Source organism: Miniopterus schreibersii (assembly GCF_964146895.1).
Source record: "Miniopterus schreibersii genome assembly, chromosome: 16".
Classification (NCBI taxonomy): domain Eukaryota; kingdom Metazoa; phylum Chordata; class Mammalia; order Chiroptera; family Miniopteridae; genus Miniopterus; species Miniopterus schreibersii.
This window is the reverse complement of record NC_138116.1, coordinates 28,604,795-28,629,042: the sequence shown is the minus strand read 5'-3', so window position 1 is coordinate 28,629,042 and position 24,248 is coordinate 28,604,795. Positions and strand designations below refer to the sequence as shown.

Genomic DNA, 24,248 nt, shown 5'->3' with positions numbered 1-24,248 from the left:
GTGATGTTAGTATGATCCTTTTAGAACTACTCCGAGGCTCAGAGGAAACACCACTGGGAAAAAGTTCCTGACTCACAGTCAGTGAAATATCAGCTCAAAAAGGAAAGGGGGTGGGGAGTGTTACAGGCACGGAACTACAAATGTGAAGTTTGCTAAATGGCTACAGACAGGATCCCTGGCGGTCACCCTCTGGCCACAGATCTGGAATGCATGGTCACGCTGGATCTCTGCATTGGGGGGCTTTAGAGAGAGGGACCTCGGGTGGGCGGTTCTCCTGGCAGAAGCAACAGACCCCTGGGCCACTGCCCAACGTACCTTCTTCGTCAGTGCTTTGGGGAGGGTTCCGAAATGGGGCTCGGCTGCTCTGTCCACTGGGTTGTTGATGTCCGAAGGGACAGACTCTGTCCTCCGAATCCTAGCTACTGAAGAGGGAGGGGGACCATCAGCAGGGAACACACTGGGCTAAAGACAGACTCACCCCAAGTTCAGAAGGCAGAGGAGAGGGCGGGTGAGCACTCACTTGGAAGGAAGGATATTCTACAGGCGGGGGCTTCTTTTGTGCACTTGTTATGACACTTCAACCTGGTGAAGAAGGCAGGGGTCAGTGTGTGGAGGGCCACTCGGCTTTCCTGGGCCCGCACAGGGGCGCAGAAGCATGCCTGGCTGCCCTGTGCACCTTACCCTTGACTGCCCCCATTTCCACAAATTTCTCCAGACATTAGCTCAGAAATGTAGAACAGATGTGAACAATACTGACAGCTACGATCTTTGAGCATGACCACCTTCCCGCTGCTGTCTGTCAGTCCTCAGAGCACAGCAGGCTGGATCATACCCATTTGAACTTGTCGCAAGTGGATTGCACAGCTGCTTCTCTTTTCCAGAGAAAGAAGACCCTCCACCCACGTTCAGAAAGCCCCAGAGGAATGGGAACTTGCAAAATGAGGTAAGCTGGAAGGAGAATGTTTGCACCACCAAAGGACGCACGGATGCAGGGGCAGCCCCCCCACTGCATCCCAGCCCGGGCCGTGTGCTCGGAGGGTCCACAGGGCGGGGCTGGGAGTGGAAAGGGCTGGGTCCTCGTTTTGGTCCTGCCTGCTGCACTGTGTCTCGGGGTTCTCGTTGATTGAACAGGCTTACATCTGGGGCCCTGACAGCCTCATGCTGCAACTGCAGTGTTGAGCTCAAGAGTAACCCTCCCCACATGAAAGGCACTACTTGAAAGGGAGCCAAATGGCCAGGAGCCACAGCAGACCCAGACTGGAGAGGAAGCTCTGGCATCTCCTCGGTGGTCAGGAGTCGTCAGGAAAGCACAATTTAACCACTGGCATGGACGAGACCCATCACCTTCAGGCTCATGGGAATCCACATGCCCTTGCTCATACTAGCTCAGATTCTTGGAGCATTCCTGATGGGTAGAGACCTGGAATCATTTTCCTGGGTGTATAAATGACAAAAATAGGGCCCAGAAAGGGCAAGCACCTTGCCCCAAGTCACACAGCAACGCAGGGGCAAAGTGGGCAGGAGCAGAGACTCCAGGTCGACCCTCTGTAAGGTGAGGGCAGCTAGAGAGCAGGGGACAGACTTGTACATAATCTGCATTTTTTCCTTCTATAAGAACCACAAGCCATCTCTCTGTTTTTACCATGGCCTGACCCAATTTCCTGTCCCTTATAAGGCTAATTTCAGAATTCCTTACAGTTTCCTGAATAGTCCTCCCATTCCTCTCTGCCTTTGTACAAGACACTCCGTTGGCCTGGAATTCACTTTCCTCCTTGGTCCATCTGGCAAACTTCTGTTCATCCTTCAAAGCCCACCTCAAATATTCCCTTATTCTGGGAGTGCCTTGCTTGATGCTTCCTTAATCTCCCTGGAGAGGGCTGACAGCTCCTTGGTTTGCTGAATGGGATCATGAATAGTAGGCTTAGGGGAACCTTTTGAACTCTGACTTGACCTAAGGCCAATAACTGATGAGCAGGACTGTGACTAAACTACAAGTATAAAGTGTGCTCCCTCTCCCACCCCCACCACCCTCCACCCATCACCTGCAATGCTTGCACTTCACTCCAAACATCATGCTCTTCTGACACACGTGGCAGACCTGCGACAGCCAGGACTTCGTGGAGAACCTACAGGGGGTGGACACACAGAAACACTCACATGGGCCAGGAGACCAGGGCCTGGACAGAGAAGGGTCCCCAAACAGCCCAGGGAAACCAGGAGACTTAGTTCCAACCCAGAGCCCCAGGCACCTTTTCTTCCTGGGAGGGCAGGGCCCACTCCCCCCCACCCCCCACCATTCAGATTTCCCAGCCACAAAGTCATCATTGTCAAAATCCCAAAGTTGGTATGGTCATGATGCCAGCTCTTTGGCGGGAACTTGGCAACAGCAACCAAAAGGACCAGTGTACAGACCTCCTGACCCAGAATCCCAGTCTTGGGACCTGATCCAACAGATATGCCCACAGATGTCAAATGATGCGTGGACAGGGTTACTCAGTGCAGCATATTTGTAGCAGTGAGACTGGAAACCATCCACGCGTGGTTTAGGTGTATACATCAGTGATGCACCACAGAAAGTGCAGTCCATCCGCGCAACTGAACACCAGGCAGCCAGAAAATAAAACAAGGGTGCTCTTTTTGTGCAAATATGGAATGATCTCCAAATTATATGGCCAGTGAAAAATGTAAGGGATGACACTGTATGACTCCATTTATATGAAGTTTGAGTGCAAGAAACACTCATCTGTGATGACAGATGTGAAGAGGAACCTCTGGGTGGTGGCACTACCGCCTGGGAAGGGCCAGAGATGACGTGCTGGGGGCTGGATCACTCTGAACCGTCCTCTGGGTGGTGTTCATGACTATAAATTATGCTCCAATTTAAAAAGGAAAATAAGGCAAAGTACAGAACAGTGTGTATAATATATGCAGTATTTATGGGAAGACAAGAAAGGAGGCAGAAGAATACATACACACTTGCTTGTATAAAAATATCCCTAGAGGACACAAGAAACTGCTGAGATACGCCTACAGGGGGAACTGCAGGACAGGGACACAAGCAGGGGGGGACTTTTCTGTATGTATATACAGTACCTTTTTATACTATTGAATCTTGAATGTATGAAGGTATTTCAATCCAAACAAAACCAAAATTCAAAAAATTAAAAAGCACAAGAGAGAGATTGGCTGGAAGGATGGGGGCTGAGTGGGTGGTGGCCTCCAGAGAAAAAGCCCAAAGCCAGTCCATAGGGTGGTGAGTGAGGCCCGAGGGCAGGAAGAACTCACAGTTTGAAGGAACAGATTTTTAAAAGCACAGTATATCACAGTAACAGCAATAGTATTTGAGCAGCAGTTTGTAATGCATCCATAAATTAGCTCACTCAATTCTTACAACAACCCCTGGGAGTTAGGCGGCTCCAGGATTCTTAGTACACAGGCAAGGAGACCAGCTCAGAGAGGTTAGCTGACTTCCCTGAGCTCAGAGTTGCTGTGCAGGAGGGGAGAGCCCCAGGTCTCTGGACTCAGTCCTGCACAGCCTCTGCACTGGGCAGAGTGGGAAGGAGAGCGTGGTTCCAGGATCAGTCTGCACCAGGTTGAATCCTGCGGACTGCTGGCTGTGGGATACCTCGGAGCCTCTGCAAATGGGCCTGCACTCTCACCTCACAGTGACTTGGGGAGGATCACACATGTGCTGTGTGAATGTGGAGTGTCTGGACTGCGGAGGAGGTGTATAAGAGTTACTGTCTCCACCCAGCCAAGAGGGAGCTCTTGGGAGCCAGGACAAAGGCACCCAGCTCCTGGGAGTCAGTGCCTTTTAAGGAGCCCTGATCCTGCCTCCCTGGGGCCCACCCTCTCTTCCTCTGGGCTTTAATCTCCTCTTGTGTCAGCACCAGGGGAAGAGGAGCAGCTCGGTGGTATCTGAGATGACCTCCACTAGAAAATCCTGAAAATAGGTTAAGATTAATAGTTGGGTCTGGACCTTAGAAAGGGCAGGTACCAGGGAAGTGGGTGGGGGTTGGGTAAAAGTCTTGAGAACAGGGACAGGGCATGTAAACCAAGAACCTTTAGACCTTCTTATTGAAAGGGGCCTGAATTATGGGTTTAAAAAACGAACAAGGTAAAAAAAATAAAAAATAAAAAAACCCAACAGGGTGCCTGTGATGGCACCCAAGCCCAGAACCTGGAAGGGGTGGGAGGGGTACCTGGCACTGCCAGATGAGAGGGGTGCTGCTGCCCTGCTCGGGGAGCAGCCTCTAGAATGAGTTGCCACAGGGGGAAGGGAGCAGTAGTCTGGGATAGACTTCAGGACAGGTTGCTGCGGCCTCAAACCCTCTGTGAAACCAGGAGCAGCCAAGACAAAAAGGAAACAAAGGAACCTGCTGATCCCGGTGTCCCTGGGAAAATGTTGGCCTCTCTCAGGCAAGAGGCAAAGGTTAACATCACGTGCTCCCCACCACTGGACGTGTAAAGCTCAGGCACGCATGACTCGGAGGAAGTCCCATTTGCAGAGGGGGAAACTGAGGCTCAGAGAGGTTGCTGACCACAGGTGTGCAGCTCATGGGGGAGGGTTCCCAAATTGAAAGGCCCTGCTCTCAGCAGCTCGCTTGGACCTGGGACGATCACACTGGTACCTTGGGTAGGCCCAAGGGAGGCATTTGAATCTCCACTCACAGGGCCTACCTGGTTGTCTGTGGTGCTAGGGACCTGGGGGCTCTGAGGCACAGGCATACCCATTCCCACAGGCTGCGAATGGTGCCTGGGTGCCAGCCAGAGGGCTCAAGCACCATCTTACTGGCTGCAAGACTTCAGGGAAAGTGCTGCACTCTCAGGCCCCTCTCTGGGTGAGAATTCCAGGCCGGGTCCTGCACGGGGCCCCTATAGCTCTCCCCAACATGCATGAGCAGCAGTCACTGGAAGTTATTGAAAACCCAGATGCCCTGCAGGCCTGGACCTCAGGGATGGGGCCTGGGAATCTGGAGTTTCAACAAGCTCAATGGGGCTCTGATGTCCACGTGGACAGTTGTAATATCCACACAATATCCAGCTGGACTCAGAAGCTCTTGGCTCCTCCTCCCCGAGATGACCCCGTTTCTCCTGGGACCTGTGTTTGCCCTCAGCAGACTGAAGAAGAGACCCATGAAGGTGGAGGGGAGGGCCCAACAAGTCCATATGACTGCGGGTGACAAGCAGGGGCTCCGGATGGGTGCGGGGCTGTATCCACAGAGGTGATGGAGACAGAACAGAGGCAAAGAGCCCTGAGAAACAGGGATCAGATCACACCCCACCATGATGGGAAGCACGACCCCGGCACCTGCAGGTCCCAGCCCAGCTGTACCTCCCCCTACCCCCCCGTCTGGGCCTACCTGTGTGTCACTGAGAGCCCGATGTCCCTCCGTACCATCTGCGGGGATCCATGTGGGAGATCTGCAGGGAAAGAGCGAGGTCAGGCAGGCTGAGGAAGCACTGTAGGGACAGCTTGTGCCTGTGACCTTCTATGTCAGAGATCACAGGCTAGATGGGCAGGAAAACTTACCGAATGGCAGAGAAACATCCCTGAAACCACATCTATTGAAATAGGGACAGGACAGGTTAGACCAGGGACGATGTGGCTGGCTTCTCTAATGAACATTACTGCCCGGCCTCTGCAGACCGTTCAGAGACCGTCTCTGGGGAAGGCCAGCTTGAGGGGCAGAAGGCAAAGTTTGTGAGGGCGGAGGCCGCCACACGCCCTCTCTCATGGATGCACCCACAGGTTACCAGCTTGCAAGGGTTGAATTCTGGTCACTTCTCGTTAAGTGGATGGAAGCTGTCTGACCCTTGGCAGGGGTTCAAGGCTGGTTAGCCACGTAGCACATCCAGTACCTCTCTGGCCTTGATGCTGCTGCTGAGAGCAACCGCTGCAGGTCTCAGCAGGCAGAGCGAGGACACGGTGAAGCTTTAGCTCCCACGTGGCCCAGCTATACCTGGCACTCAGTCTGAGTCTGGGGAAGTCTCAGGCCATGGGCTTTGAGGTGCCCCTCTGCCTATCTCCCTAGAGGGCACTCTGGGCTCTCCTCCTAATCTGGCTTCCCCAGAACAGGCAGCCCCAGTGTTTATAGCATCACAGGCTGGCAGTGAGGGAAGAGTCCACAGCAATTCCTCCATCTACTGGCAGCCTACATGCCCAACTCCCTCCCTCTCCTCATCTACCTGTGTACCCCTCCTTCCCATCCCCTCCTTCCCATGCTCAGCACTGCCTATCTCCTCCTAGAACAGGGTTCTCAACAGAACCCATGGGCAGGTCTGGGAAACCTCTGGACTGGTAATTAGGAAGTTGTGTGTTTTTCCTTGGAAAGAGGTTCTAGACTTTCATCCAATTATCAGAGGCCTGTGACCCAGAAAAGTCTCACAGTGCTTGAGGGATCTGTGGCCATCCCGGGTCCTCTGAGTCAACAGCCCTTCCACCACACACCTAGAAGGCCACTGCACCCTCCTGTGTCTCTCAGTGCTGGCCTGGCACACAGGCTGGTGCTCATCAAGTGCTGGTTCACGTAAGGGCAAGTACCACATACCCAACCATAAGAAGGGCACACTGGAGGTGCTGACTCCTCCCACACCAAGGACCAAAAGGCCCTTTGCTGCCCTGCTGATGACCAGGAACCCACAACTGTCCCTCCTGCAGCTCCCTCTAGCACATCTGCCATGGGCTGACTCTTTCCAACTCCCTCCTGGGGTTCGCTCCAGTCAGTAGGCACAGCCATCAAAACATGTGGGTCTAAAAGGGGCTAGGCTGCCAGCCCAAGAAACAGACTGTGGAAAAGTGAGATTTCAACCATCTATCTCTGAGCACAACCTGTGACTGATCTGCAATGTCTGCCACAGGCACGGGATACTGGCCCTCACTAGATAGAATACAGGCCCTGAAGGCCTCGTCCTGCCTTCCCGCTGGAGAAGCTGGAGAAGCAGCCTCACTGGTGTGGACCCTGCATCACCACAGCAACCGGGAGGACAAGAGGGCCAGACGGTCCTAGGGACGCCAGCTATGTGAGGGCCCTGTGCCCTGGGGAGGGGAAGAGCAACCTCCCTCCCTCCCCACCCTAGGCCTCCGTGGTGGTCCTGAAGCTGGCTCCAATTTGGCAAATTCGGTGCCTGACATCCCCTCCTCAGCTCTGCAGAGCCAGCTCAGGATAGGATGAAAAACTGCTACATTGTTCAAGCAAAATACACATCTCTGCATCTCCACTGAGACAATTAGAAGCAGCCTCCAGAGGCTCGCTGTTATCCTCTGCTTTGCCCCATGAGAGAGAAACCCCGCAGCAGAGCCCGGAGGCAGAAGAGCAGGAACGGAGATCGGGGCTGCCCGCTTCCTCCCCCCCGCAGGGGGCAAACCTCTCAGGGCCTCATTCAGAGGGATCCGCAGTCCTGCCGCCAAGGACATCCGTCTCCTGAGGAGACGGGTCCCGAGACGTCAGCTGGGGTCTGCGGGTGGCAAATGTCCACCTACACCAGACAGGTAGTAGCTCCCTCCCAGGAGTGTGGGTTCCCACGGCAGTCCAGCAGGTAAACGCTCCCTGCAAGAGGTTACCTTCGGGGAGGGCAAGGCACAAAGAGGGCCTGCCGTGGGGACTGTCCACGGACTGGGACACTCTTAAGGTCCCTGCTTCACACAGAGAAGCTGCTGGCTGCGCTGAGGCCAGCTCGTCATGTGAAGGCCACCTGTCCTAGAGTTACTTCCTGAGGCAGCTCCTAGCACCTCTGCTTCTGGACTATGGAAAGGCCAAGTGCACTAGGAGGGGGTCAGAGAAATCCACCCCCGATGGGACAGCGGCACAAACGTAGCTCCCGGTGGCACAGGGGATGAAAATGAATCATTCTTACCAAACCTGGAGAAGACAAAAAAGAGAGAAAGCAGGATTAGGTGGCCGTGCTGGCTCGGTGTGTCCCCCAGAATATCATCCCTGGGAGGGAGTGGGCAAGGTGCTCGGAGGAGGATTCTGAGCATGGAAGGCATGGGGTAGGAAGGCTGAGAGAATGTGGGGACATTTCCTCAATGGGAAGGGCTATAAGTGCTCCCCCGGGCCCCCCCAGTAGGCATCAAGCTATATGTGTTCACGCTAAGGTATCAGCTTCTCTGAGCCTCACTGCCACCCGGCCTGGTAATTAAAAGTTTCCTCCATTTCACAGCTGAAGAAACAGGCTCAGAGCCCCCCAAGGTCATGTGCCTGTAAGTGGAGAAGCCCTGCCCAGAGCCCTGGGAGGAAGGGTGCCCAGGGCCCAGGCAGGAGGAGGGCTCAGTCTGCCAGAGAGAAAATGGCTGGGGCAGGAGGGCAGGGAGAACAGTTGTGAGACCAGAAACGTGACCTCCAAGCAGGGCTAGGTGGGGACATGCCCTGAGCAACGCTGTCACAGGGATGAAGACAGCTGGGGAAACCCAGGCCACACTCAGCCTGCCCTAGGGGCTCGCTGAGGGTAGCAGGGTGGCCTGAGAGTCCATGTCAGTATTCACTCTGGTGGCTCTGTGGTGACATGACTCAGAACCCCAGGGGCCAAGGCCAGCTCACCAGCTCTGGGATCTAAGGCAGGGTGACATCTGCCCGAGGCCCTGTTCTCTGCCTGGTGCCAGGATGAGACCAGAGCACTCCCAATGATCTTTTCAGGAAAAATGAGAAGCAGACACCCTGGGTTTTGCCCACTGAGGTGCCTCTGACTCACCCATGCCCACGTGTCCACACAGCAGTTATCACTGTGCTCTCTGAGACAAGGGGATCTATGGGGGAAGGCTGCAGTCCCTTCCAGAGGAGCGGGGGCAGTCTAGGCCCCAGCATGACAGCCTGATCAGGATTTCCCTCCTTGGGTGACACACCCAAAACCACCAGAGATGTCCAGGATCCATCCCATAAGGGGCGGACCCAAGACAGCCTGCACTGGGACAGGGGAACAAGCCCACCCATGACCAGGAAAGGGGTGTCCATGTCAGGAAAGCAGCCAACCCGCAGAGGTACAAGGTGACAAAGTAAGTGCTCTCCTTCTCTGCCCTGCCCACGAGGGTATATTGACAAGGGCAATTTTTGTAATAACGAAACGACAATGGACTCAGTGTTCATCAACAGTTAAACTATACAATGGAATGGTACGAAAATGTGAAAAACCTAAGGTATTTGAATAATTATAAATACATACAGAAAAACCTGGTTGCCCCTGAAAGGGGAACTGGGCGACTAAGGAAAAATGGTAGGGGCTCACTTTATACTATACATCCCTACAAAGATGAGTGAACTACATGAACTAGAAAGCTTTTGCATGTTGGACTATGTGACTGTTATTACTATTTAAAATACACAGATAGGAAATTTTTAAAAATAAACGGATAAGGTATTTCAAGATGTACCGACACGAAATTCTCAGAAATATCAAGGTGAGTTGAAAAAATAGGTTACAGAACAGAGTACATGGTTTTGTGATTGTCATTAGAGGTTTCAGCCAGATATTCCATTCTCTTCTGGACACATGGGAGAGTCAGTTACATTTCTTGGTTCCTTTGTTTGGGTAGGACCGTGAATGGTGATTTGAACTTTCAGGAAAGAGCATTTAATCACTAGTGTGTCACATCTAAAAATCTTTCTTCCTCTGCCACAGTGGAATGTTCCGGACAGTGGCTGGTTCCATCAGCCTGGGACCTGGAATGAGGCTGACCCTTGATGGACAGGCAGCAGGAGCAAGAAACAAATCTTTAAGACCCAGGGATATGGGGATTATTTGTTACTGCAGCATAACTCAGTCTATCCTGACTGACACATGGCATCATTTCATTTGTGTATGTGTGTGTCTATGCATGTAAGCACTTGCAAAGAAATCTAGCAGGATTCACCCCAAGCTGTTAAGATAGTCTGGGGAGTGGACTAAAAGACACGGGCACCTTTCATTTTTACTGTGCATACTTATATATTAGTTGATTTTATGACCGTGTTCAATTGAGTCTATATTACCTTTATAATGAGAAAACTGTAGTCAAAACTTTCAGTGGGCGACAAACTCAGCACCTGTCTGGCAGGAGCACTTACCTCATTGGGGAGACCTCGTCAATGCGGTTCCCCAGCTGAGACTCGTGGGACTTGCTCCGGGTGAGCGTGGGGAAGCTGGGCAGCAGCTGAAAGACCTTGCGGCTGGGTGGGGGTGGTGTCCTTGGCGGCTTCAGCTTGGTGTGCCGTCGCAGCTGGGGCGTGGTTGGGGGGGTGATGAAGCTGTGCAGGGCACGGGGTGTCAGCCGGCCACTGGCGTGCAGGGGGATACAGGTGTCCGAGAGGCCCTCGCTGGGGCCAGGGGTTGGGAAGTCCGAGGTGGGCAGAGCTGACACAGAGACGGAGCGTGGGCCCTGGCCACTGCTACTCATCCTGCCCAGCTGGGAGCTCCCTGGGTGCCAGGGCAGGCTGGCTGGTGAGAGGGTGTCCGTGGAAGGCCCTGAGCCACTTTCCCGCCGGGCATCCAATGAACTCCAGCCTGAGTCCTCTCTGTGTTCCCTTCCTGTGGGCCAAGAAGTCGAGTCATAGGAGGCTGGGGCTAGAGGAATTTACAGGTGAGGTGGCCATAGAGGTTAAACACCTTGCCTAAGGTTGCACAGCTCCTTAATGGAAGGCTTCCACTACCAGTCTTTCTCTGGTTTATAAAGGCCTCTCACACACATGCGTCTTCTCCCATCTTTTCTAGCTGACCACGAGGCCAATGGCGTGGAATTACTGTCCCGTTTTACAGAGGGCAAATGAGGTCCAGAGGGCACTGGCTCATGCTGGGCTCTTGCTGGCAGGTCAGTGGGGAGCAAGCCAGAAAAGCCAGCTCCAAAGTGGGTGACTTCAGAGAGGGAAGTGGTGACTGCTCTTTTAAGAGTTAGGAAGAGAAGCTGGGGTGTGTAGAGGGATAACTCCACTTTAAGAAAATTCAAATGTTAGGAAAAGGGACTGCACCAACCTTCCAACAGCAAATTGCCCTGGAAATTTGCTAGAAAAGAGATCCAGCTACAAAGGAATCAACAGCTGCTTACTTCTGAGAAAAGCCTGCGAATGACTTTCGGCTGGCCCTACAGTGACCTCTGCCTGAGGCTGCTGAGGCCTCAACGCTCTGTGGGGCTCCAACTCAATGGCACAGTCTGTCCATTCATTCAAGCACATGCTGGACGCCGGGTATCAAGGCATAAAAAAAGATACATCCACTGAGCCTAAAGAGTCCAATGAGGGTGACAGACACTCAACACAGTGAGTTGTGTGCTGACACAGACATGGATGGGGACTGAGGGAGCACAGAGCAGGAGGATCCTAAATAGCCTGGGACCAGGGGCTTCCCAGGGGAGATAGCACCTGAGCTGAGCCAGGTGTGGAAGAGCTGGATGGAGCAGGTGCACCGGGCAGAGGGAGCAGCACATGCAAAGGTAGGGAGTACACGGCACCTCTGGTAACTACTCCGAGTTCCATGTGCCTGGAGGGGTCAGGACAAGCCAGGAAGACAGAGATGAAGCTGGAGGGTCAGTCTACCAGGGACCTTGGACGTCTTGCTAAGGACTGTAGATTTAACCTTATACGAGATGGAGAGATACTGAAGAGGTGGGGGCAGGGAGCAAGGACCCCATCTAGAGACCCTGTTGTGGGGAAGGAGGCAACACCTCCCTCCTCATATTTATCAATGAGTAGACAGTTCAGGAAGGTAGATTTTGACTCAAGACAAAATGGACTTCTACCCTGGGATCCTTCTGTTCGGTGCTTTGCACCGTCTCCCTCCGTCCGCTCAGCACATAAGGTTGCTGAGATTGCAGGAGGCCACGCATGCTGCCGAGGTCAGACAGCCAAGCAAGTGGCGGGATGGGAACCGAGTCCGCTGTCCCCACAGCACTGGCCTCCTCCCACAGGGCATCAATTCTGAATAACCTACAATGGCACAGCCTTGGGAGGCAATGAGCTCTCTGTCCTCAGAGGCAGTCAAGCCTCGCCCACACAGCCATTTACCAGGCACAGTGAAGAGAAACTGGCCTTCGCAGTTCTTGGGTTTCTTTGTGCCTTCCCCCCCCCCCCCCCAAACGCCCGTCCTACCTCACTACACGGTGACTATTCATGAACCGACGTGGCGGAATGAGTTCCTCAGTCTGAGGGCTCCTTTGGAACTGCGGCCACGACTTAAACTTTAACTTACAAGCTAATCTACAGGTGGCACTGACATGTTTCTTGGTCAGGGAATGAAAGAATGAGTTCCATGAGTCCATGGGTAAGTCTGCCACCAAAGGAAACAAGCCCCACATTCTCCAAACTGCCTACTGGCTATGACCACCGCCTTGAGCCAGCTCAGGGAGGCCAGGTGGGTCTTGCTGTACGTGCCAGCACCAGTCCACTGGCAGTGGCTCTTGGAATGACCCTGGAGTCACTCAGTAGGAAGAGCTTGGGGACTGACTAGCGATGTGTGCTATGAAAGAAGAACCCGGAGCATCAGCAGGCATGGTATTCCCATTTCCCAGCCACTGGCGCAGAGAACCATCCTCACCTTTCTTAATATCAGAGACCACAGGGAAATGACTTTGACATTTTCCATCATACGACAGCCTAACACTGAAAAGAGCACCTAGCATGTCACAGGCTCTATTCTTAGCATTTCACCCTCACAACAACCCTATAAAAGGTGTTGTTTTACCTCCACTTTACAGATGAAACTGAGGCACAGTGGGGCTAAATAACTGACCCAGCTCCTATGGGTTGTCAGTGGCTAAGCTAGGCTGCAACTAGGCTGCTCTCGCCAAGCTTGGTTGGGTGCAATGAAGACTCAGCCTGCACGATCCAAGGGACAGGGTGATCAATGCTACCTGCCCATCTGGCAGATGTCCTTGGAGTGTGGCCGCCACTGGACAGATCCGTGTGGGTGGGGTGCAACCAGGATCCTTTGGGGGATGTAGAGGCACCACAGCTGAGATCGAATGAGAGAGAAGAACCTGGGAAAGACTCTCTCCAGAGGCCTACTCCTGGGCACAGTGTGATGAGCACCCTCTGGGGAAGGAGCCTGAGTTCCAAACCCAGCTCTGCTATGCACAAGGTGTGGGAACCCAGACAGCATGCCCAGTGTGTCCAATGCTCCAGCTACTAAAGGAGCTTACCACCACCTCTAAAAAGGGTGTTGCCACATGTGTGCCAAGTGCCTGGCTTAATAAATTAGTGCTTAATAAGTTAGTGATCTCCCTGTCTTGGCATCCACGACAGGCAGGCAGCAGCCTTTCTAACACACATGGGTCGCCACCACTCGACAGCTGGCTCCTCCCTAATTCTTTACAATTCAGGCCCATGGAGGAGGGAGGGTTGACAAGTCACCCCCAAGATTCCAGGTTGGGTTGCAAGTATTTTTAAACTTCTACAATGTGGGAACAAACTCACCACCATCAAAGACTGAGGCTTAAATCCCCTTTCTGCCACCAACTGCTGTGTGTCTTTAGCCTCCCTCTCTGGGCTCAGTCTCCTCCTCTGTAAAGTGGGGACCAGAATGCTGACCACGTCTCCATCATGTTTATTCTTTGCATCTGCCAGGAGGCCTGGCATGTGGAGGTTTTCTGAACCGAGTGAAGCTCTCCACGGCAGCTCTGTGTTCAGAGGAGGAACTTGGTGCAATGGGGCAGGGAAGAAATTAAGCTCAATCCCCCGAGAAAATAATCAGGCAGAATACAAACTTCAGTGCCTTCCAGAAGCCTCAGGCAGCCAGAGAAAAGACAGGTGGCTGAGATAATTAAAAACCGTGGCTAATTCCACTCATTAGGCTCATTTCAAAGCCTTATCTGTGTGGTTGGTAGTGGGAGCATTAAAAGTCAGGGTATTTGAAGCTGTTTCCAAGGCAAGATTTAGAAAGCCAACGAATAATTCCCCAGGAACGCATCTAATGCCAGGATTATATCCTTTGCTTGGAGCAGCCACACACACACACTCAGGGCTGAAACGCTGGGCAATTTCTCAAATCTTGCCTGGCTCAGGCTGAGCACACAGCACAGCAGCTGATGAGGACAGGAGATGTGGGGAGAGGCTGGGGGTGAGCCTGGGTGGGGAGGGGGCTTGGAACCCAGGAAGCTGCTGGAGGGTTCACAGAGCCTAACAAATGTGCTCCAAAGAGGGGAAATCATACAGGGCCCGCCCCGCAGACCAGCCTGGGGTTTCTAACAATGGCTAAAGCCTCTCTGTGTCAGCAACGGCCAGACCAGTCCAGATCTGAGCCCTATGACCTGGGGAGAGCCTCTGTCTCAGGTCAGGCCCATCGCACACTTTCTGAATGTCTATCCTGGCCTTTCCAAGCTCCCCCAGAAACCCTGGGCCCCACCTGCCCCACCCCCATCATCCTCAGCAAAGGCTGTGGCCCCAGGGAACCAGGCTAGGCCTGGGGAGAAAACGCGGGGGTCTAGGCCGAGATGGACGGAGGGGGAGCCGAGGGGCTGGCCTTGGTGCTGGGAGGCAGGCCCTACCTACCCAGGCCTGTCACCTTCCGCAGGCAGGTGAGGGCGTACTGCAGGCGGCCGCACTCCTCCGCGCTGGCCCCACAGCGCCGCAGCGTCTCCTTCACCTTGGCCTCGTTCATGTCCAGCAGGGCATCCAGCGTGAGCTCTCGGAGGATCTCCTGAGGAAGCACAGAAGGGACAGGCAGAGCCAGTGAGAGCCAGGCAGGCCCGCGCCCTCGGCGCCCTCTTCATTCCCCCGGCCAGGGCCGGCCTCCCTGCTGAGTGGCAGGGGCCAGCTGCTGGTGGGCCAGCCTCCGACCTGAGGCCACCACTTGTCTGAGGACTCAGGCAGCCAGCTCTCGTCCCAACCGGCCCCCCCTCCCAGGGACAGCAGCTGAAGTAGTGAGGCCTAAGCCTCAGGGTGGGGGATGGGGGAAGGAAGGAAAAAAATCTGAAAAGTTTGGATCAGGGCATGTTGCCCCTCTTGTTTCTTTTTACTCCTCTGCCCAGAAAAATGATGAATCATGGCAATTTTTTTTTAGAATGATAGTACTTGAGATAAAGACGGCCCTTTACAATTCTGCTGCACTGTATCTGAATCAGACAAGGTTTCAAATAAAATGGGCTTAGTGAGAGAAGGGTTAAAAAGAATTAGCCTTCGCCCTGGCCGGGCGGCTTGATTGGTTGGAGGGTCATCCCATACACCAAAAGGCTGCAGGTTCCATCCCCAGTCGGGACACATATGGGAGGCAACCAATCAATGTTTCTCTCCCATCAATGTTTCCTCCCTCCCTCCCCCCCCTCCCTCCCTCTCTCCCCCTTCTTCTTTCCCTAAAATCGGTAAAGATGTATCCTTGAATGATTGAAAAAAAAAATAAAAAGAATTAACTCTCTACAGGCACATAGGCACTTGCTACCTCACTTTATTTAATTCTCCGTCAAAACTTTCCAAGGTTTCAAGTGAGAGACTCAAAGTGGGAAAAGGACACCACTCGGACTTGGAAGATGGAGGGGCCACATGGGACGGAATGTGGGTGGCCTCTAGGAGAAACTGGCCCCACAATGATCAGCAGGGAAAGGGGAACCTCAGACCTATGGCCACCAGGAGCTGGATTCTGCCATAAACCTGAATGCTCCTGGACATGGCTTCTTCCCAAAGCTTCCAGGTGAGAGGCCAGCCTGGCTGACACCTCGGCTTCAGCTTGGTGAGTTCCTAAGCAGGGAGCCAGCTGAGCTGGGCTGGACTCCTCCATCCAGTCTCTTCCTACAGAACTGTACGCTAATCAATGCGGGTGTTCTAAGCCGCCGAGTCTGTGGTGATTTGTTACACAGCTATAGAAAACTAATAAAAAGAGGGATTATCTGAATCAAGGCCTAACTGCTTCAAAGCTGTGCTCTTTCCCCTCACCAAGGGGAAGAAACCCCTCTGGTTCTGATTACTTTGAGCCACACGTGATACCAAGCCAGGAGCAGACACACAAAACAGGACATCTCCCTGGCCTCAAGTGGCTTGTGAGGTGACTGCCACGAAAACACGTCACTGCACTGCCATGAGACACAGCTAAGCATAGAGAAAGCTCAGAGTTGCGGGACCAGTGGTGAGAACTTTTTTTTTTTCTTCTTTGGCTCCTTTCTATATTTTCCAGATTTTCTATAACAGAGAAGGCCAGACATCCCACATCAAATGATTCATATAAAGCTCACAGTTCTTGAGAATCTAACTAAGCTGGTTTTCATTGATTTTAGCAAGCTGTGTCTAAATTTATTTTAAGAGTAATGTTATTGTGAATCTATCCAATCTGCTGTAAATCTCAGACTCAAGTGTCAAAACGAAACCTGATAAAGATACTGGCTGTGAGTTAGTGAGGCAGTAGTTTGGGGGCTTTGTGATGATGCCTGGGGGTGGGCGCCACAGCTGAGGCCTGGTGTGTGGCCCCTGGAATAAGGCCATGTCCCTTCCGCTCCACCTTTGTGTTTTTTGTATATACTTTTCAATCCCCAGGGTTATAGACAAGAATCTCATAGCTGTTTAAAACGATTCACACCAACAATTAGAAACAAACACACAAGTAAAAGCACCAAGAAGCTCATCATTGGTTGGACAAACCCCTGGTTGTTAGAAATCCTTCTAGAAGATAAAACTAGAGCGTCACAGGATGATGATAAAAGCAGAGAGAGAGAGAGGACTGATTAGATAATGGTCCCAGGGCAGAAACTTTTGTTCACTGGTACATTTTCCCTTATTGCCCTCAGTAACACGCTTCATCAAAATGCAGTTGTGACATCTTTTCCCCTCATTTTACTATGAAAAGCAAGTTGGCAATATTGTCGGGGGATGAACAAACAGCAGTGACAGTGACCTTTACGTAAGTACAGAAACCACCCTCCAGCTCTCTCTCCCTGGAGCTTCCTCAGCTCTCAAGAGGCTCTTGCATTTCCCAAGGCTGTGATGACTCAGCAGGTTTCCAAGAGGAGGCTCCTTTAGCTGCCTGATTTGGGGAGGGGGGTGCTGTGGGAAGACAAGGACATGACGCCAACAAGCCTAGAAACCCTATCCCCAATCTAACTAAAATGCAAGGGATTGTTTTTCTCTTGTTATAGTTCTCTCTTCCCCACCCACACCAAGTTTCAGGTTCTCAAACATAACAACTACATTTACTATTACAAACTATTTGCCAGTACAATATGCCCAGTACTTCGTGTAGTATCCCCTTTTAAAACAGTTCAGCAAGGAGAGGCTGTTAAGCCCATTTTATTGAGGCTCAGAGACCTCGTGCAAGGCTACTTAATAAATGGCAGGGCCAGAACTGAAACCCAGGTATGCCGCTCCCAAAACTCCTTCCATTATTCCAATCCTGGGTCCCACTTACACTGGAGCAGCCCCAGCCTCTCCCAGGACAAGCGTCGCTTCCTGGAATGTGAACTCTGCATGTCCATCAAGAACTGAGAGTGCTTAGCACACCACTGTCACTGATTCTGACTGTTCCTTCCACTCTCTAATCCCTCCTCCCTGCAGGGTTGGGTCACTTAGCTGGGGAGAGGGACCACCCTTTCTACCTGAAAGCTGCAGTCGGTGAAGCCACCCGCCAGTCAGCAGGTTACCTGGTAGTGAGGGTCTCAAAACACAGCCTCTTCCAAAGGCCAGGCCCCCTGAGGCCCCCTGAATCTATTTTTGGATGGAGACACAAGTACTAGAAACACTTCTCTTGCATCTACTGGACAATAAGAAATCCGGCAACAGCAAGGGGGATACTAATCAGAAACCCACCCTCTGCCCTTACGCAGTGTTGGGGTTAGAGGTAAGACTATGGGACGGGAGTCAGAGCTTCAGGTCTAAAGAAATCTGAATTTTTATTTTAATAAAATAAAAATTTTATTAATGCAACTAATGCAAATCTGTGCAGACCAAACAGACCCTTGCACGGAGACCCTGTGTGAAGAACCCAGCACCTCCCGAATCAGTGACTTCTAAAGCTTTATTTCTGTAGGCAAATGGGGAGAAATGGTGGCCCAGCAGCAAGTGTCCTTGGCAACATACCACAGGGTGGCCCGGCCTTCTCACTGAGGTGCTCACCCTGGCTCTGGGACCCCATCATAGAAACAAAGTGCCCAGCTTTCCAAAGCCTATGAGTGACTTTGGACCAGAAGTTATTTCAACCAAGAGGGGAGAGCACGAGGCGGGCCTGCCGGAACCAGGGGCCCCGTTTCGCCTGGGCCTCCAGCTAGACAACGGCCAGGCTGGGCCAGTGGTTGTGCAGGTCCCTGGAGGGGCCCAGCTATCTCCTCCTACCACGACTCAAGCAGTGCCCCTCAGCAGCTGGCAGTGGCTGATGTCACCGGCCAGGCGGGGTATCAAATGGTATCCTGCGACTTACCAGCAGCCACGGGGCTGCCTGGGTCTATACTTAGAAAGCTGTGCTGCTTACACCCAGAGCCATCCACACCCGCCGTGCTCAGCCCGCGTATGGGCCACGTGGCAGCTCAAGCCAGCATCAGGTGAAGGCCAGTTGGAGAAAAATCAGGAAGTAAACTCAAACTTTGTGCATCTGTTTAGCTTTCTAGACCTAGAGCAAAGTCAGGAATTGCCCCAATCAGTGCTGCAAGGTCCATTTGCAGAATCTGGATTTCTTGGGGGCAGGGGGGCGCAGAGGCCTCCCCAGCTGCCCTGGCGGGGGGTTCATTAAAGGGCCAGGATCCTTCACCACAGATGCTTCCCTGGGAACTGTTCACATCAGAGGCCAGAGGTGGACTCCCAGAACCCTGGAGATGGTGATGTAGGGCCCTGCACACCCCTGTGAAGCCAGGGCCAGAGTGGGGTTGGGAAAGGACACAGAGAAGAGCAGGGAGATTTCTATAGCAGCCCAGGCTGGGAGCCCACATGCCTCCAGTTGGCAAGGGAGCCCCTTCCTTCCTGCTCCCACTGGGGCTGGGAGAGAGAGAGAGTGAGACTTGGATAATAGCTGGTTATTCTGGGAGGCACAGGAGGGTCTGAGGTGGAGAGGGCCTGGGAATGACAGCCCCTCCTGGGGTTTCCATGGAGATCAGCAGACAGCTTGGGGATATTGGCTTTGCCTGTGGTCTGTGCCCAGCCTCTCTACTATCCTACCCCTGGGAAAAGTCAGCCACTTCCTGGAGGCCTTCTCTCCACCAGCTATCAGCTGGCCAGCACAGCAAACGAAGGGTCAGATTTGGTCCTTGGAACCCTCTTGATGCTGGGCAGTCCCTGCTCCTCTCTGGGCTCTGACTTCATTATTTATAAAATGAGTGGGTTTGGCTAGATTGGATCTGTGGCTCTCAACCCTGGTGGCATCCTGGAATCACCTGAGGGGCTTTAAAAAAATCCTGATGTCCAGGCCCCACATCAAACCAATCAAATCAGAATTTCTGGGGGAGGTGACCATGAGGGCAGATACACTGCTGGGTATTAAGTCCAGCCAAGTAACCCAGGGCAGAAAAGGTCTCAGAATGCCCAGCTCAGAAGCTGGATCTGGCCAGGGCAGGGCTGTGCTCTGGGGCTTGGCCTCCTTCAGCTAAACCCGAGCCTAACCCAAGTGCATAGCTGTCCCAGGAGATGTCCTTTCGCATACAAAAGGGCCTCCCTTTCACAAGGCAGAGTGGGGGCTCACAGAGTAGGGAGCCTAGCTAGAATCTTCAGGGAGTAATTGTCTTTGGCCCATGTATTGGTATGTCTGGGCTTGAGAGCCTCAGAAAGATGGCGCAGTGGTGAGATGGGGTGTGGAGGGTGAGGGATGAAGGTTGAAGGGGAGATGAGGAGAGAGCCATGAAGGGTGAGTGATGAGCATTTATTATGCATTTCCTGGGTGCCAGGCACTCTGCTAAAGGAATATAAAAGGTCAGCACATGCGCTCTTCATAACATCCTGAGATGGGTGATAAAGCTCAGAGAGAGTAGCTAACTTGCTCAAGGCCACATAGCCCAATTGGTGAGGCTGAGGCATGGCCATCTCTACCTAGTCCCAGTCAGCTGGCCCTGCCTGCGCTGGTGCCCACTTTTCTGCTCTATAAAACGAGCTCTTTTTTCCAGGGCAGAGCCTACCTGGCATCACAGGTCACATCTGGCTTTCTTGGCTCCACACCCTGCCCTACCCCATGCAGTCGGGTTGAGCTCCAACTGTGGGTTAAAAGCAGCTGCAGGCCTCTCAGGGGGTCTTGTCTCTCACATTCCTTCTCAATCCCCTCGACTGTCCTGCTGGGCAGCTCCTCAGGTCCCCTCCTGCCCTCTGCAGCACTTGGGTGCTTTCTGCCTCTGCCTGAGGCCAGATTGCTAGCATCTGCCATCACCACAGCCACCACTACCACCCAAGGGGCTTGGCACTACTCCCCTGGAAAGCCTGACTTGTGGCTGCCTCCCAGGCCCCATTCTTTCTCCTGTAAACTCCAAAGTACCTAGCATAGGAACTGGCAGGAACTATTTTGCTGAACAGGCCTGAGAGTATTTTCAGCTCTGCAGGCCGTATGGTCTCTGTCACAGCTACTCAACTCTGCTAAGGGAGCACCCAAACAGCCACAGAGAGAGTGTAAACAGACTGGGTGTGGCTATGTACCAGTAAAACTTTAGTATGGACACTGAAACTTGAATTTCATTTAATTTTCACATGTCGAAATTCTTCTCGTTTTGGTTCCTTACCCGTTAAAAATGTGCAAACCATTCTTAGTTCACAAGGCTGTAGAAAAAACCAGTGGTGGGCTGGATTTGTAACCCCTCTCCAGTGGGTCATTCATTCAGCCACTCAATGAACACACATCACCTATGCTGGGCTCCATCTCCTGGTGGACCTGGGCCTTGCTGCTCCTTCCTTCCCGACCCCCCGCTTTGCTGACATGTCTTCACCCCGGCCAAACCCCAGCGCTCCCAGCAGAAGGGGACACAGAAGCAGCTTCGCAGCAGGCCCACATCTGTCACCTAGGTAGCCTGCACTTTGTCACCTTTCTCTGTGGCATCAACACATATTTCCAAAACTGCTCCTCCTGGCTGCTGTTTGAAAATGGCCAGACACATTGAACAATAGAGAAACACACACACACACACACCCCAATTTGGGGGCTGTGTGCTTCCCCCCAGTATATGCTACTCCCAAGTGGAGAGAGGAGATGGGTGGGTTTCTACAGGGGGTTCTCTACACCCAGAGTGTTTGCTGATTGTGGGGGGGAAATCCACTATTGTCTACCAGCCTCCACAGTAAAACTTGAGACAAAACCAGGATACTCTAAAACAAACAAACAAACAAACAAACCAGATTGGGGTCAGGGTAGGACAGGGGGAGGGTTTACCAGCAGCCACAGAGTAACACTAACACTAGGGTGACGCTTGGCTTCTGGGGAACCGGCAAATGGGAAAGTCCCTCTTTGCACAAGTAGCGTAGTGTGGAGGGGCCAGAGCTGAGTGAGCAGGCGGGTCAGAGGCCCTTCACCACCCGGTCCCGCTCCAGGGCACAGCTTCCCCAGGCCCGCAGCTCTCAGACCCCGATGTCCCTGGTTGCCACAGCAGGTGAGAGGAGGAAGAGCAGGGTGGCAATGGGGACAAAGGCCAGGCCAGCAGTTGGGCGAAGAGGGGGTCCCGAGGGAGGGTGAGGGTATGCTGTGCCATCCCGACAGGGACATTTCTGAGAGGAAAAGGGGGAGCCGTAACTACCCTGGGACAGTAGCCCTAAACTGGGACAATTTCTGGCAAACTGGGAGGCCTGATAATCGTATGCAGCGGGCGCAGGGAATGGGTTTGGCTTGAAATGTGTCACCGTGGGGAACCTCAGCTCTTCTGAGGGTAAAGGCACTGACAAATAAACAGGGACCCTGGTTGTGGCCATGTCTGCAGCCAACTTTGTGGCTTGCTGGTCCCCAATGTCTCCCCTTTCTACTTCTCCCCCGTTCAAACACACCATTAAAGAGAGGATTCCCCTCTCTGTAGTTTTCCACTCTGTCTCCCACTCCTGCCTCCCCCATATCCACAGAACGAGAGCTCGAGTTCAGACAATGAGGCCCACCCTCCAGAGAATGTGCAGACTGGCCAACAGCGACTTCGCTTAGGGCCCTGGCACATGCCTGGCCCCATTGTTGGGGTCTGGAGGGCTCCCCTTGGGGCCAGGGGCTGTATCACAGATCCAGGGAAGTGAGCCCAGTGTTGGAGACCTGAGACCCACGCAGATCTGACTGAGGACAGGGATCTCATTATTTCATAGCTACCCCAAAGGTGTCCACCTAGGTGGCCAAGATCTCTCTGGAGTTCCTGGAGGTGGGCAGCCCCTCTCTGTAGTTTTCCAGAAACACTATGAACAATTCCTGCCCCACAGCAGCAATGGGAGCCCAGTGGAGCCCTGAGTGGGTGGCCGGGACTCAAGGCCAAGGAGGCCATCACCAGAGTCACCAGGGTCTGAAGGCATGAAAAGGGCCAATGGATATCCATGAGCTAACAGGAAAGAAACCCTTCCTCTGCCAAGGTCAAAGGCAGAGTTCGAAGGGACCTTAGAGACGATCTAGTCCAACACTCATTTTACTGAGGTCCAGAGAGGGAGGGGACCTGCCTGGCTACCCAGAACAATAGCGCCAGAACCAGGGCCCTGCCAGTGGACAGCACCAGGATACATCCTACCATTAGATACATCTAATGGAGAGCTCGCCGTTCTCCACAGTGGGTATTCCTTATACGCATGGAAAGGTTTATTCTTGCCAGGTTTCCTGAGCTGCTCGAAGAGGTGAGCCAAAGGGAAGACCTCCCTGAGGTCTGCCCTGAGAATCACCTCCAAAGGCGCTGGCTCCAGGGATGCCAAGCCGTGTGCTCGGCTCATGGGCCCAGAGCCCTGTGGGATCCAGAAGGAATGGCATTCTGGGCTCATGGCCTCACCTGGAGCATGACATGTCCCTAATGTGTTGGTGACTTAAAAGGTGGTGGGTGGGTAGAAATCCTCAACTCCACGTCCTTGCCTACCCTTCCCATGCCCACATGGGTGACAGCGCACACTTTTCTTCTTTTTAGAAAGAAGAAGTGAACCCCACATCACCAGGTTCTGAGACAAGGCTGAGGCCCACCCAGAGCTGTGTCACATCGATTCTTATTCAGCTTCACGACAAGCTTCCTCTTTTCATAACCAGTCTAATCATAAAAATAACAACTGCTGGTACTGCTGCAACCCATGAGGTGGCCTGGGCACAACGGCTTGGTAGCTAAGGAAAGAGAGGTTCAGAGAGATTAAGTTCCTCACTTAAGACCGGACAAGTGAGCGACAGTGCCTGGATCAGATGGACCCTGGTCCATGTGTAACTCCAAAGTCAGCACTCACGTCTCTACACGGTCTGGCCTCCCTGGCCTGGTTGACCAGAAGCACCGAGGGGCAACCTGTTTCTTTTCTCTGCAGAAGGGGTAGGCTCAAGACAAACATGTGCCCTCTTCAATCCAAACGCACAAACAAGCCAAGAACCATTCACTAGAAGGCCAGGGAAAGTCTACTTCAGGAAGATTCTGCCAGTTCCCCAGCCACTTGACCACAAGAAAGGGGATGGAACATGAAATGGAAGTCACATTCTACCCCAACATGCAGATTTCCCTGGGCACACTCTACAGTCAGCAAAGCACGGACTCGGAGCGCAGACCAATGTACCCGCTCCAGGGACTCGCAGGAAGGCTGCCTGATCCCTGATCCCAGGGCAGGGCCCAGCGCCTACCTCGCAACCCGCCGGCCCAGGCTGCTCCAGGCCGCGTGCTTCTCGCAGCACCACAGGCGGTGGGGCTGTGCCCCTTGAAGCCTTGGCCGTCACCCAGCTCCACAGGCAATGCATGGTGAGGGGCCCGAGCGCAGGGTCCTGGCAGCCCCGGGCCCTTGTGCAGTGTCCCAGAGAAGGACGAGGCAGGGAGAGTTTTTGTTGTCATGACTGTAGTGAACAGTCACTGCGGCCAAAAATAGTCTGTGCCTGGGAGCTGGGGAGTCAGCACATACCTCCCAGAGCAGGTGCTGGGGTGAGACGTACAGGCTCCAGAGGGCCTCGCTGCAGGGGGCCAGGGGGCCAGGGGGCCAGGCGCCCACGATGCCAGGCCACAGACAGAGAGGGTTTTCCCTGCCTCTCTGGCCCCTCCAAAAAGTTTGACCTGAGTCAACAAGGAGCAGGATGATCATCTCCCTCCTCCCAGTGAATCATCTGGGGAACCCCCACCCCCACATCAACTGCCACTGCCCCCAATTCCCTTGTAGCTCTCACAGGTTTGGGACTGGGTGGTTTGGACACCCAGGGGAAGAGCCATACAAACTACTGGCTATCAAAGCTCATACAACTAAACACCAAAAACAGTGAATTTTAATATATGTAAATAAAAAAAACAA

At 53.2% G+C, this 24,248-nt stretch overlaps 1 protein-coding gene across 1 annotated transcript in view; it reads right to left on the bottom strand.

Moving 5' to 3' along the window:
• KSR1 (kinase suppressor of ras 1) overlaps positions 1–24,248 on the bottom strand; it is a 143,878-nt gene that overhangs the window by 29,598 nt on the left and 90,032 nt on the right. The window contains 7 exon segments of the mRNA XM_081115643.1: positions 316–422; positions 521–582; positions 2,043–2,126; positions 5,364–5,424; positions 10,037–10,039; positions 10,042–10,500; positions 14,451–14,598. Coding sequence (XP_080971769.1) covers positions 316–422; positions 521–582; positions 2,043–2,126; positions 5,364–5,424; positions 10,037–10,039; positions 10,042–10,500; positions 14,451–14,598 — 924 coding nt within the window.